Genomic DNA, 13,609 nt, shown 5'->3' on the forward strand with positions numbered 1-13,609 from the left:
TTCCAGATGAACTGCACCGGGCCCCTGGCTACCCCCATTGGCCCCCAATCGATAGTGCAGATCCTCATGGAGAGAACGTCACAGATTTGACATCTGGTAGTCACCGGATCTCACCCACGATGACCTTGCTTGTTCTCTGGGCGTAATAAACGCAACAGACACCTCTATCGTGGAATGAAGACCATTGCTGCTTATGCAGAGCATGCAATTCTTGCATGCCCTGCGCAAATGTTTATTCTATCCCGTCAATAGTTGCGGTGACACAATATGCCTTGGTTTGCTCTCCCTTCACTGCCTCTCTCTTCACTGCCCTCAGTCATGAGTAAAAGTATTCGGCTTTCATCCCTTCAGCCTTCTACAGCTGAAGAACTGTTTCTTCCATTCGATAACAAATAACCTCCGCAACTACAACTTTCATAAGTAAAGATTAATTAGCGGAGATGACTAAATTTGTTGTGTATCGAGAGTTTATATTTGTATTTTTCTCGAATACAGTAAATATCTTTGTTAATTTTTTTAATTTATATTAATTGACATTCTTTTTCATACTTTTTTTGCATAAACTATTAAGGAATGGTGTTACATCATAAACAAATAACAAATGTATCATGTAAACATCTACAACTATTTTATATATTGTTATATATCAAAATTAATTGACAGTTGTTAAAGTCAAATGAGCAGCAACAGGTTGTACAATTGTGATTAAAGTACAAAGTAATGTATGCTGCACTGATAGTTGTAATATTAAATTACTTACATGACATGTATCACTACAATTTTTAATATCCAATTTCTTTTGTAATTAAATTAGCCGGAGTGACTATGTATTTATTTTCTGGTGTGATTACATTATATTTTTTACGAGAAGAAATAAATATAAATTGGTTGGGTAGTTATTGTGTGTATTTGAATTTTTCCATCTATGGAGGAATCATAAATAGGTGGGATGAGTGTCTCCGAGGGTACTCGGTGGACAAGTGGATATGTTATATGTATATCATATTTCAGGATATTAATTTAATTACTATTGCCTCTGTCCAGGGATGCCACTTATTCAATTGAATAATAATTTATGTTTGTTTACACTTTTTATAATATTATTCAACAAATAATAATTTGAATCAGAATCGATTCTACCAATACACATAACTCATGGTATGGTATATTGTCTACTTCATTCTTCACATATTTTTAGGAAAGAATTAGAAAAATTATCATATTTTAATAAGAACAAACATTCATCATATGAAGTGAAAGGGCAGAATGCATTCCCATTGGAAAGCCAAACTAATCGCGCTGCCAGGCTAATTAAACAACTAAAAAGAACAAATATTGATCAAGGACCATTAATATATGTAAATTCAACATGTAATATGATGGTTGAAATATAAAATTCTTGCTTTGACGGAGTTCAGTAATAGAAATATTTTTTCGCATGTGACCCGTTCATAGACCTTCACTTTTATTTGAATCAATTGCAGACTTTTGAGAGCCGACTATTTTTAACAAAGTTAGCATGTCACCTTGACGAAACGATAATTAAGCAAACAATAAATATAATCATACAAGTTCCGAAGCAATACTTTCTCATACTCCGCGCCACGTATCACAAAATAACACCCAGGTGCGAATATCGATGCTCACTTTTTGTAAACAGTAATGGTGGAATCTTTGGCGTACGGAACGACGCAATAAGACACAGTTCTCTATGCACATTTGGCGGAAAATCCTGCGGAATACTCTGTATTTTAAGGAAGAGACATTTCCTCCGTCCTAAAGGAAACGTCTGAAGGAGTTGACCGAGGAATTGTCTCATTAGGTAACGCAATACAAATTCTACCTTTTACTCCAGACACTAAATATTTTTATTTTTGACGCTGTTGAAGGAATTTTGTTCTCTCAAAACGTTGACGGTGCCAGAATTGGCAATATGCTGTAGAATCTTCCTCGGAATAATTTAAATGGAATATTATTAATCCTGTTAATATTTTAAGATAGCTCAGCAGTTTCATTTCAAATGAGTTTCATTTAACACTACCATGCCTTCTTTCAATGTCATTTAAAGTATGTTGATGAGACTAATAATGATTTCTCTCCTTTTACATATGCAAATGGCAACTAGGCGAAGTGATAGTGATTGGCACTCTACTGAACATCAGACCACTCAGCTTATAAGTCGTGGTTCGTGATAGCGGTGCGATACGAGAGACCTTGAATAATAACCGGCAAAAGCTGACTCGGTTTGCGACTGTTAATTGGGAAGCAGCACATATATAAATATATCGTGTATCCGTCCATTCCCGGTGCTTTGGTTTTAGGTAAGTTCCCAAATTTGATGGGTGAGTTGTGAAAACCCGAATTATTTGAGTGGTTCCTTTGAAGTTGGAAATACGTGTGAAGGAAGATGAATCATATAAGTTACTACAGCGAGTATGCGATTAGATCAAGGATGAGTCCACGCCAAGCCATTGGTCATGAACTGACGACTTATGAGCGTAGTACGGAGTACGGCGTGGTTAAAATTCATTATCGTATCGAAATAAAAGACACAATGAAAGCATTCGCCGCACTCCTCATCGTTCCAGGTGCCTTCTACTATCTTGATCATTTATTAAATGACGGGAAGTTCTGTACTAGCGAAAAAACGCACTATTTTGATGCTAGTAGTGGCCGAGAGATATCTATTTATGAAGCTAATGAAATCGGCAGTAGAAATGGTGAGGCCGAGAACATGAGTAGACAAGGTTATCGGTTGATGTTCGAAGGGAGATATGAAGAAGCCTATACGAAATTCAATCAAGCCTGCATATCGTGCACCAGTGGATATATCAAAATGTCAGAATTTATTACTGGAAAACATAATGCCCGAATCAGATGGGCTGAAGACCTGAACGAGCAAGGGAATGAACTTCTGAAACAAAATAAGTATTTGGAGGCCGCCGAGAAATACAGAGAGGCATATGAAACATGCACTAGTTTTTCAATGTGCACTGGTGATAGGAAAGATTTGGAAGTACGTTATCTCTTCAATGAAGGAAATTGTAACAGGATGCAAGGTAATTATTCAAGGGCAGTTGAACTATTTGAGAAGGCATTAGCAATCGACAGCGATTATGACCATGCCAAGAATAATCTAGCAGAGACGTTCAATTCTTGGGGAGACGCCTTTCTTAACTTACGTGATTATGCAGGAGCGATACGAAAATTCAATGAAGCCTTTGAAAAATGCACCGCCAGCTACATAAATAAGGAGATATTTTCACAGAATGCTGAGAAATGCCAATGCGAACTAGATGCAAACGGTTTGGAAAGAGAAGGGGATGAGGATTACAGCGAAGGCAAATATGAGAGTGCCATGAGGAAATATCAAGAAGCCTTTTGTAAATCGGGAGTTGAATTTCACAGGAAGAGATATGAGGCCAGCATGAACAAAGCCCAGAATGAGTTGGACGCTCAAAGAGCGAATTTGGCTGGCATGGAATTATTCGGGAAAGGAGACTATTGTATGGCTTTGGAACAGTTTCAGGCGGCTCTTGCAAAGTCCCAAGTTAGCGAAATGAAGGACAAATACTGCAGCAGACTAAGCGACGCAAAGAGTGAGGTAGAAGCGATGAGATTGAAGTCTCTGGGAGACGAGCTGTTTGCTAAATGGCAGTATGAGGCAGCTCTGGAGAAATATGAGGCTGCATGCAAAACGTCTAAGAATTCAAAAGAGAAGAGCTTGCATGCAATGAACAAGGAGAAAGCAGAGACTATTATATTCATCTTATCTTCAGTTGGGGATCTTTGGAAAGCTGGTTGGGATATAGAGAATGATTTGGGGGAAGACGACAGATCGGAAGAGGCCAAGGAAACCTTTGGGAGAGTCTTGTGCAAAGTCAGGGAGGGTTTAAGAATATGTCCCGATGATCCAAGTCTAAAACGATACGAAAGACTTGTGCTGTGGAAAGAGGAAGGCAATGAGCTTTTCAATAAAGGCTTGGAGTATCAAGAGAGAGGGCTGGAATTGATGAGAGATGCGAAAGAGCATAGAGATAAACGGAAGTATGAATTAGCAAAAGAAAAATTAAAGTGCGCTAAGGTCGAATTCTTCAAGGCGATGGAGAAGTTTCAAATCGGAATTGAAACCGATGCTAGATTTAAGGATTGCTTGGAGTTTGTTGAGGAGCAAATTAAGAAGGTCGATAACTCAATAAAGGTCATCGAACAGGAAGTGCTCAATCTGAAATTCATTGACTTGAAGATGAGGGTCAATGAAAGGAGGGACAGAGACGATGAATTTTCTGAACTTGGTGGAGTTGGGAAACATGTCACGTATCATGCGCAAATATAATTAATTTCATATTAATTAAAATGAATATCAGCTAATTAATAAATGAAAAAATAGACAAACCTGAGTTATAATAATATGTATTGGAAGTTGATTCAATGAATAAGTCGCATTCCTGGACAGAGGCTGTAATGATAAAAGTAAATTCCTGAAATGTGATATGTATATAACATATCCACTTGTCCACCCAGTACGGTCTGACACAACCATCGCATCTCTTAACGAGTCCTCTATGGACTGCAGCAGAGTATTCTTTGGTTTGAATTGGCCTCTATGGCCATCCAAATGTTTTAACAGCGGCCTAGACGGATTAGAATCACTGGGAGTCAATTTGGGACCAAGTACGGTGGGTTTTGTAGAGACAGTTCCCAATCGAATGATAGTGACGGCTGTTCCTCCTGTGTAAAATTACGTACACTGCACTTCTTGTGTGCATTAATTCAAAACACTGTCATGCAATGAAATATTACAATGGAGCCTCTAATGTAAAGAAAAAGATAAGCTGTGCTCTGCTGTCATAATGTCTTGACATTTGATACAAACATGGTGTGAAGTAATCTGACTTTAGTGACCTATCAATGGATTAATCTCTTATCTGATGAAGAGTAATGATATTGTTTGCATAGAGTTTTCAGAAAAGGATAAATTGGCATTATTTAAATAATTATTACATGTTGTAAACTGTTTATTAACAGAGCAATGCTCTCAAGAGATTCAATTGACATCCGATGCTCGGGAATAAAGATCGGGCGAAAGTGGATGTTATATTTTTTTAGGACTGACTTAAAAGGAAAGAAATTGGCCCTTTGTCTCATTTTAATTGTAAATCCAGGCGGGGGAAGTGTTTATTTGTGTGTAATGTAGAATGGACGTACATTAGAAGGGACGGGAAAGGTATTTTGATAGTTTTGTAATTCTCTTACATATTAGGGAAATTAAGTATTTCAAATTAAAATGCATTGAACGTTTACTTACTGTTGATAAGTAGTTCAGACTAATTAACAAATAGATGGACTATTTTCTAATATATTCTAAATAAGGACCTTCCTCCGTTACATAATATTGATTGTAAAATTGTTCAGCAGATTCAATTCATATTTTCTGAAACATATGATGCCTTAATCGCGTTTTGATAATAATATAAATGGAACGTTGCTAAAGAAGGAGGGGTTTTATATAAATAAGAACTATTGCTGTTTGCAAAGAGTGAAATGATGGGTTTAATTCAAGGCATTGCTCTTTCCTGAGTGACTTTGTTCGTTGGCTCACGATTGGAGGGCAAAGAATTGGTTTTATTCATGACCACGGTAGACTATTGATTATAATCAATCATTCCTATAAATAAAAAGGTGTAGGATAAAGTTTGGGTACATTTTGATATCATTTAATCAATAGAAAGTAAGCAAATGATACTGATTCTACTTTCCCCGACATCTCCAGTGAGTGCTTTGTAAAGTTTATACAATGTTATTAATATATATAAGTTACCTGTGCTGAATTGGGAAACATATATTCGATTGATAACGAGTTAATTGAGTGCCTTGCCCATAATGTAATTGCAGGGCTCAGTGTTTTATTGTTCGTTGGTATGTAATTGTGCCCAATGTATTCCTATTTCCTTTGTGAATTATAGTTTTTACTTTGTACAACAGTTCCCCATAAATTCAGTAATTCAGCATCTTTGTGTCACTGTTCTTCCAATCAGATACCAACATGTGTTTAGGCATTTCGTGTGTCTGTGATGCATTTCAGATGGCCCATTGCATTTCACATGTGAGCTCAGCTGTTCTTGAATGCCCTTCAAAGTGAGAATAGCATTAGTCTTACAACGTTTGTTAATTGGAGAATAAAATATATATCTTTCCAAAAATTGCTTCCATTTACACTTTTGGTGGCCACGGCCGCTGGATGATTGATTTCATCCGGGCAATTAAGTCTACAAGGACACAAAGAGTGAACGTTTGGAGGAAATGTATTCCAGATAACCTTTTCTCTTTACTTTATAGACTATGGCCATGGATATACTTACAGTGTGGTGACGGAAAGACATTCTTTGTGTCTATTGAGTCTTCTTGAAAGATATATATTTTTAATAAAATGCATTTAGCGTTGTATTCCATAATCTGTTTCATTTAAAACAAATGAAAGAAATGCAATCTGTCTTTTGGTCCAAATTGAGACAAATTGTGCGAGATGTTTATGTAAACATTGCAATGATTCCAAAGCGTACAAATCCTATCGCTTGCTAAAGATGGGCATATTATTCCGATGACCCCAATCAATGCAAATGATTTCTACGCTTTGATTTCATTGCATTGTAATCCATAATAGCGGAAGACTCTGTCGAAAGTTAGTATCACCACAACCTCTGCAATTTTTTGAAATTGTAATTTTAAGGCATTAGTCCAATGCATTCTGTGCTGACCTAAGGCCTAACACATAATACACAGTGTGTTCTTACAGCCCACTGCACACTTGTATTTCAGAGACCCTTTGTTTGCATTTAAAATTATTAAATTATTTTATAATATTGCGATGATATGGTATATAGTTTGACTTAAAATTAGTGAAATTTCAAGTTGTAATGTTGATGTTCAGATTTGTATGTTTATATATATTGTTGTTGTACATATTTTAAGATATATGTTGGGTCACTAAACGTGAATTTAATGTAAATGGAAATTATTTGATAGAAACTGTACACTCCGGGTCATACGCTTACAAGGTGATTCATTTTGTGAATAATCACTGATATTGTTCTCCCAGGATGTAAAATTTATATTAATAATATACACCTCGAAATATTTTTGGGTAATAACCCTTGGTATATACTTTTTTAGGAACTAAAATGTTTCAAATGCTTTGGTTTTCTTTGAAATGTATTCAGTCGTGGTCACAAAATCAAGAGTTATCACACGGATGGTATTAAGAACGTGTATATTGTTCATAGTGTTTGTGAAGTACCAAAAAGCATCATTTAACTTTTGTATGTTGCAAGAGTAATGTAATAATAACTGTGATTCAATGTATGTCTGAGCAATCAGTGTCTTCCTCAAGTGAAGACTGGGGAACTCAATGAGTAAACTGTATGTATGATTGGAGTGGGGTCGAGGAGTAAGAGAGGGTGAGGGAATGGAGGCAAAGATGCTTTGATGGAATCGGTTGGAAGGGGAGAGTTGAGATGCCCTTGGAAATCATCATTAGGAGATCTAATGTATCTTCCAGTTCCCAATTTCCTTTCAACCAAGACATAGTGAGGTCAAGGTGCGAAGGAAAGGTTTTCAACAATAAACACTCCTACACTTAATGCTTCCTGTGACTGCAACGCACTGGACTTCTCCCGAATCAGTGTGACCTCTGGGTCCATCTCCAGAGAAGACTCTTGGTGGACAGTTGACAATGTGCCAGTGTTGTTCCTGTGAGTGTTGGTACAATACCATCAGCCAGCACCAACATTTACCCATGCAATTAGGGGCCATTAATGTCACTCTGTGAACAGTTCAACCTTGGAACCTCCTGTGATTGATAGCCCTGTTGAAATCCCTCTGCCAATTACCATTTCATGGTTGCATCTATCGCCTTGGCAGTGGATGGAGTGATATCTGTGACTGAATGTGTCAGCTCCGACCCACCGAAGCGATCATCCTCCATCTGCTCCAAAGGAAGAATCTAGCTGTTGACAGTGATCTTCTTGACAAGAAGTGTGGAATGTTTGATAATCCCTACTCTGCATGACTCTTAGTGACCTTTTTCAGAATGACAGATTGTCTTTAAAGCGAAGAATGACTGCTCATCCCTGTAAACTTCATCAATTTCTGTGTTTCAAAAGGGACATGATAGGCACAGGTTTCCACTCAAACGTCAGATTTCCAAAAGAAGCAATTTGGATGTAAGCGACAATCTTGAATGAGTGTAGAGACATGGCGGTCCAGCTCTCAGACAAAAATGCTGTAATTCCTGCAAGTACCAAAACTTCATACCATCTTCACGGATGCCTGATTCATTTTAATAGCTGATCCAGTCTGGTGTGAAAGATACAGTATCTCTTCAGGATCTTCCACTCTTCAATGTCCAAGTCCCGACATCCCTGAGGTATCAATTAGGCGAGGGGACAAGAGGACTCTGCTTATAGTCTCCCCCTCCCTTGATCCTATCTACGTCTACGTCCAGACGTCCACATTATGCCCACGGTGCACTCTGTCTGAATGTATTCACTTCCTGGAGACATGCCTGGAGGAATGAGCACACCGCAACGCAAGAGACAAGGAGCACTCTCTCTCGTCCAAAGAAGAACACTCAGCCAGCTCTCAACGTGAAGATGGACGACCATTCCATTCCTGCTTCCCTCCCTGGGCTCTCTCGCTATGGCTCCAGCTGGATCTACATGTCACCGGCTGGAATGAGACAGGTCCAGTCATCAGTACCAGTATGTCATTGACGGAGCAAAGGGGCAGCAGCCTTCTCTGCTTGATCCTCCAGGATTGGAAAGAGTAAGTGACTATCCTCATTTGGTCCTCATTTCGTCTCTCTGGACTCTGTCAAGGGCAGCCTACCTCAGGGCTGCCCCTGGATGCTGTCCATGGTCTACGCGTTTGTCTTCATTAATGGCCACTTACTCCATTCCAGATGAACCATACCTGGCACCAAGGCCAACTCCATTGGCCCCCAATCGATAGGGCGTATCCTCATGGAGAGAACATCACAGATTTGACATCTGGTAGTCACCGGATCTCACCCACGATGACCTTGCTTGTTCTCTGGGCGTCATAAACGCAACAGACACCTCTATCGTGGAATGAAGACCATTCCTGCTTATGCAGAGCATGCAATTAAATTAATATTAAATTACTTGCATGACATGTATCACTACAATTTGTAATATCCAATTTCTTTTGTAATTAAATTAGCCGGAGTGACTATGTATTTATTTTCTGGTGTGATAACATTATATTTTTTACGAGAAGAAATAAATATAAATTGGTTGGGTAGTTATTGTGTGCATTTGAATTTTTCCATCTATGGAGGAATCATAAATAGATGGGATGAGTGTCTCCGAGGGTACTCGATGGGCAAGTGGAAATGTTATATGTATATTATATTTCAGGATATTAATTTAATTACTATTGCCTCTGTCCAGGGATGCCACTTATTCAATTGAATAATAATTTATGTTTGTTTACACTTTTTATAATATTATTCAACAAATAATCATTTGAATAAGAATCGATTCTACCCATACACATAACTCATGGTATGGTATATTGTCTACTTCATTCTTCACATATTTTTAGGAAAGAATTAGAAAAATTATCATATTTTAATAAGAACAAACATTCATCATAAGAAGTGAAAGAGCAGAATGCATTCCCATTGGAAAGCCAAACCAATCGCGCTGCCAGGCTGATTAAACAACTAAAAAGAACAAATATTGATCAAGGACCATTAAGATATGTAAATTCAACATGTAATATGATGGTTGAAATATGGAATTCTTGCTTTGACGGAGTTCAGTAATAGAAATATTTTTTCGTATGTGACCCACTCATAGACCTTCACTTTTATTTGAATCAATTGCAGACTTTTGAGAGCCGACTATTTTTAACAAAGTTAGCATGTCACCTTGACGAAACGATAATTAAGCAAACAATAAATATAATCATACAAGTTCCGAAGCAATACTTTCTCATACTCCGCGCCACGTATCACAAAATAACACCCAGGTGCGAATATCGATGCTCACTTTCTGTAAACAGTAATGGTGGAGTCTTTGGCGTATGGAACGACGCAATAAGACACAGTTCTCGGTGCACATTTTGCGGAATACTCTGTATTTTAAGGAAGAGACATTTCCTCCGTCCTAAAGAAACGTCTGAAGGAGTTGATCGAGGAATTCTCTCATATTGTCTCATTAGGTAATGCAAAACAAATTCTACCTTTTACTCCAGACACTAAATATTTTTATCTTTGACGCTGTTTAAGGAAATTTGTTCTCTCAAAACGTTGACGCTGCCAAAATTGGCAATATGCTGTAGAATCTTCCTCGGAATAATTTAAATGGAATATTATTAATCCTGTTTATATTTTAAGAAAGCTCAGCAGTTTCATTTCAAATGAGTTTCATTTAACACTACCATACCTTCTTTCAATGTCATATCAAGTATGGTGATGAGTAATGGTGTGTCTCTCCATTGGTTACACAAATGTTCTGTACCAAAAGAGAGCTATTCACTCTCTTGTTAATAATATACCACCTCGCGATTCCTACAAACCTTTATTTATGAGGTATGGAACCATGTATGTATTAGTTTATTTATCTCTAAGCGTCTAATTCATGAGGATATTAATCTAGAAACTCACCAATGAAGATCACACGTCCGTAAATACACCTCGAGGGTCAAAGCGAATCTAAAATTTCAAAATTATTAAGGTTATTGTGGTAATTACAAATATTTCCGTTGTTATTTTATTGTGCATTAAGAAAACCTATCTCGGCATGCTCTGGTAGTATTAGTTATCGCATGTTTGTATAGTTTATGGTTCTATCATTTTCTCAAAACGAATAAAGTATTAAGTAATAATTAAAGTAAGAAAATCTGATGACACAAGCCGATGTAGACTAATAATGATTTCTCTCCTTTTGCATATGCAAATGGCAACTAGGCGAAGTGATAGTGATTGGCACTCTACTGAACATCAGACCACCCAGCTAATAAGTCGTGGTTCGTGATAGCGGTGCGATACGAGAGACCTTGAATAATAACCGGCAAAAGCTGACTCGGTTCGCGACTGTTAATTGGGAAGCGGCACATATATTTATATCGTGTAACCGTCCATTCCCGGTGCTTTGGTTTTAGGTAAGTTCCCAAATTTGATCGGTGAGTTGTGAAAACTCGAATTATTTGAGTGGCTCCTTTGAAGTTGGAAATACGTGTGAAGGAAGATGAATCATATAAGTTACTACAGCGAGTATGCAATTAGATCAAGGATGAGTGTACGCCAAGCCATTGGTCATGAACTGACGACGTATGAGCGTAGTACGGATTACGGCGTGGTTAAAATTCATTATCGTATCGAAATAAAAGACACAATGAAAGCATTCGCCGCACTCCTCATCGTTCCAGGTTTCTTTTACTTGGTAGATAAGGCATTATTTGACGGTGACATCTGTACTACCAAAAAAACGCACTATTTTGATGCTAGTAGTGGCCGAGAGATATCTATTGATGAAGCTAATGAAATAGGCAGTAGAAATTGTGAGGCCGAGAACATGAGTAGACAAGGTTATTGGTTGAATTTACAAGGGAGATATGAAGAAGCCTTTAGGAAATTCAATCAAGCCTGCATATCGTGCACCAGTGGATATATCAAAATGTCAGAATTTATTACTGGAAAACATAATGCCCGAATCAGATGGGCTGAAGACCTGAACGAGCAAGGGAATAAACTACTGGAACAAAAGAAATATTCGGAGGCTGCCGAGAAATACAGAGAGGCATATGAAACATGCACTAGTTATTCAATGTGCACTGGTGATAGGGCTATGGCTTTGGAACAGTTTCAGGCGGCTCTTACAAAGTCCCGAGTGATGAAAATGAAGAACAAATACTGCAGCAGACTAAGCGAGGCAAAGAGTGAGATGGAAGCGATGAGATTGAAGTCTCTGGGAGACAAGCTGTTTGCTAATTGGCAGTACGAGGCAGCTCTGGAGAAATATGAGGCCGCATGCAAAATTTCTCAGATTTCAAAAGAGAAGAGCTTGCATGCAATGAACAAAGAGAAAGCAGAGACTATTATATTCATCTTATCTTCAGTTGGGGATCTTTGGAAAGCTGGTTGGGATATAGAGAATGATGTGGAGGAAAACGACAGATCGGAAGAGGCCAAGGAAACCTTTGGGAGAGTCTTGTGCAAAGTCAGGGAGGGTTTAAGGATATGTCCCGATGATCCAAGTCTAAAACGATACGAAAGACTTGTGCTGTGGAAAGAGGAAGGCAATGAGCTTTTCAATAAAGGCTTGGAGTATCAAGAGAGAGGGCTGGAATTGATGAGAGATGCGAAAGAGCATAGAGATAAACGGAAGTATGAATTAGCAAAAGAAAAATTAAAGTGCGCTAAGGTCGAATTCTTCAAGGCGATGGAGAAGTTTCAAATCGGAATTGAAACCGATGCTAGATTTAAGGATTGCTTGGAGTTTGTTGAGGAGCAAATTAAGAAGGTCGATAACTCAATAAAGGTTATCGAACGGGAAGTGCTCAATCTGAAATTCATTGACTTGAAGATGAATTTCAGTGAAAGGAGGGGCAGAGACGATGAATTTCCTGAACTTGGTGGAGTTGGGAAACATGTCACGTATCATGCGCAAATATAATTAATTTCATATTAATTAAAATGAATATCAGCTAATTAATAAATGAAAAAATAGACAAACCTGAGTTATAATAATATGTATTGGAAGTTGATTCAATGAATAAGTCGCATTCCTGGGCACTTCCAAGGAAGGAACTTCCTGAAATGTAATATGTATATAACATATCCACTTGTCCACCCAGTACGGTCTGACACAACCATCGCATCTCTTAACGAGTCCTCTATGGACTGCAGCAGAGAAGTCTTTGGTTTGACTAGGCCTCTATGGCCATCCAAATGTTTTAACAGCGGCCTAGACGGATTAGAATCACTGGGAGTCAATTTGGGACTAAGTACGGTTGGTTTTGTACAGACAGTTCCCAATCGAATGATAGTGACGGCTGTTCCTCCTGTGTAAAATTACGTACACTGCACTTCTTGTGTGCATTAATTCAAAACACTGTCATGCAATGCAATATTACAATGGAGCCTCTAATGTAAAGAAAAAGATAAGCTGTGCTCTGCTGTCATAATGTCTTGACATTTGATACAAACATGGTGTGAAGTAATCTGACTTTAGTGACCTATCAATGGATTAATCTCTTATCTGATGAGGAGTAATGATATTGTTTGCATAGAGTCTTCAGAAAAGGATAAATTGGCATTATTTAAATAATTATTACATGTTGTAAACTGTTTATTAACAGAGCAATGCTCTCAAGAGATTCAATTGACATCCGATGCTCGGGAATAAAGAGCGGGCGAAAGATGATGTTATATTTTTTTAGGACTGACTTAAAAGGAAAGAAATGGGCCCTTTGTCTCATTTTTAATTGTAAATCCAAGTGGGCAAAGTGTTTATTTGTGTGTAATGTAGAATGGGCGTACATTAGAAGGGACGGGAAAGGTATTTTAATAGTTTTGTAATTC

At 37.9% G+C, this 13,609-nt stretch overlaps 2 protein-coding genes across 6 annotated transcripts in view; both read left to right on the forward strand.

Moving 5' to 3' along the window:
* Positions 1-13,609, forward strand: part of LOC139686668 (uncharacterized) — a 36,469-nt gene that overhangs the window by 6,504 nt on the left and 16,356 nt on the right. The window contains exons 1-2 of one of the 5 annotated variants that reach the window (XR_011700521.1): positions 10,100-10,245; positions 10,994-11,187. The exons of 2 other annotated variants lie outside the window; for them this stretch is intronic. The gene's annotated coding sequence lies outside the window, so the exon portion shown is untranslated. Of the gene's footprint in view, positions 1-6; positions 846-10,099; positions 10,246-10,545; positions 10,616-10,993; positions 11,188-13,609 lie in introns of those variants that run through there. 2 more of the 5 variants (XR_011700522.1, XM_071583711.1) reach the window with 2 other exon arrangements.
* Positions 1,679-5,367, forward strand: LOC139686667 (uncharacterized). The gene is made up of 2 exons (XM_071583709.1): positions 1,679-1,822; positions 2,126-5,367. The coding sequence occupies exon 2, from the start codon at positions 2,408-2,410 to the stop codon at positions 4,334-4,336; it is 1,929 nt and encodes a 642-aa protein (XP_071439810.1). The 5' UTR covers positions 1,679-1,822; positions 2,126-2,407; the 3' UTR covers positions 4,337-5,367.

This window comes from Hetaerina americana, unplaced genomic scaffold, assembly GCF_022747635.1.
Source record: "Hetaerina americana unplaced genomic scaffold, ioHetAmer1.1.p SCAF_147, whole genome shotgun sequence".
NCBI lineage: Eukaryota > Metazoa > Arthropoda > Insecta > Odonata > Calopterygidae > Hetaerina > Hetaerina americana.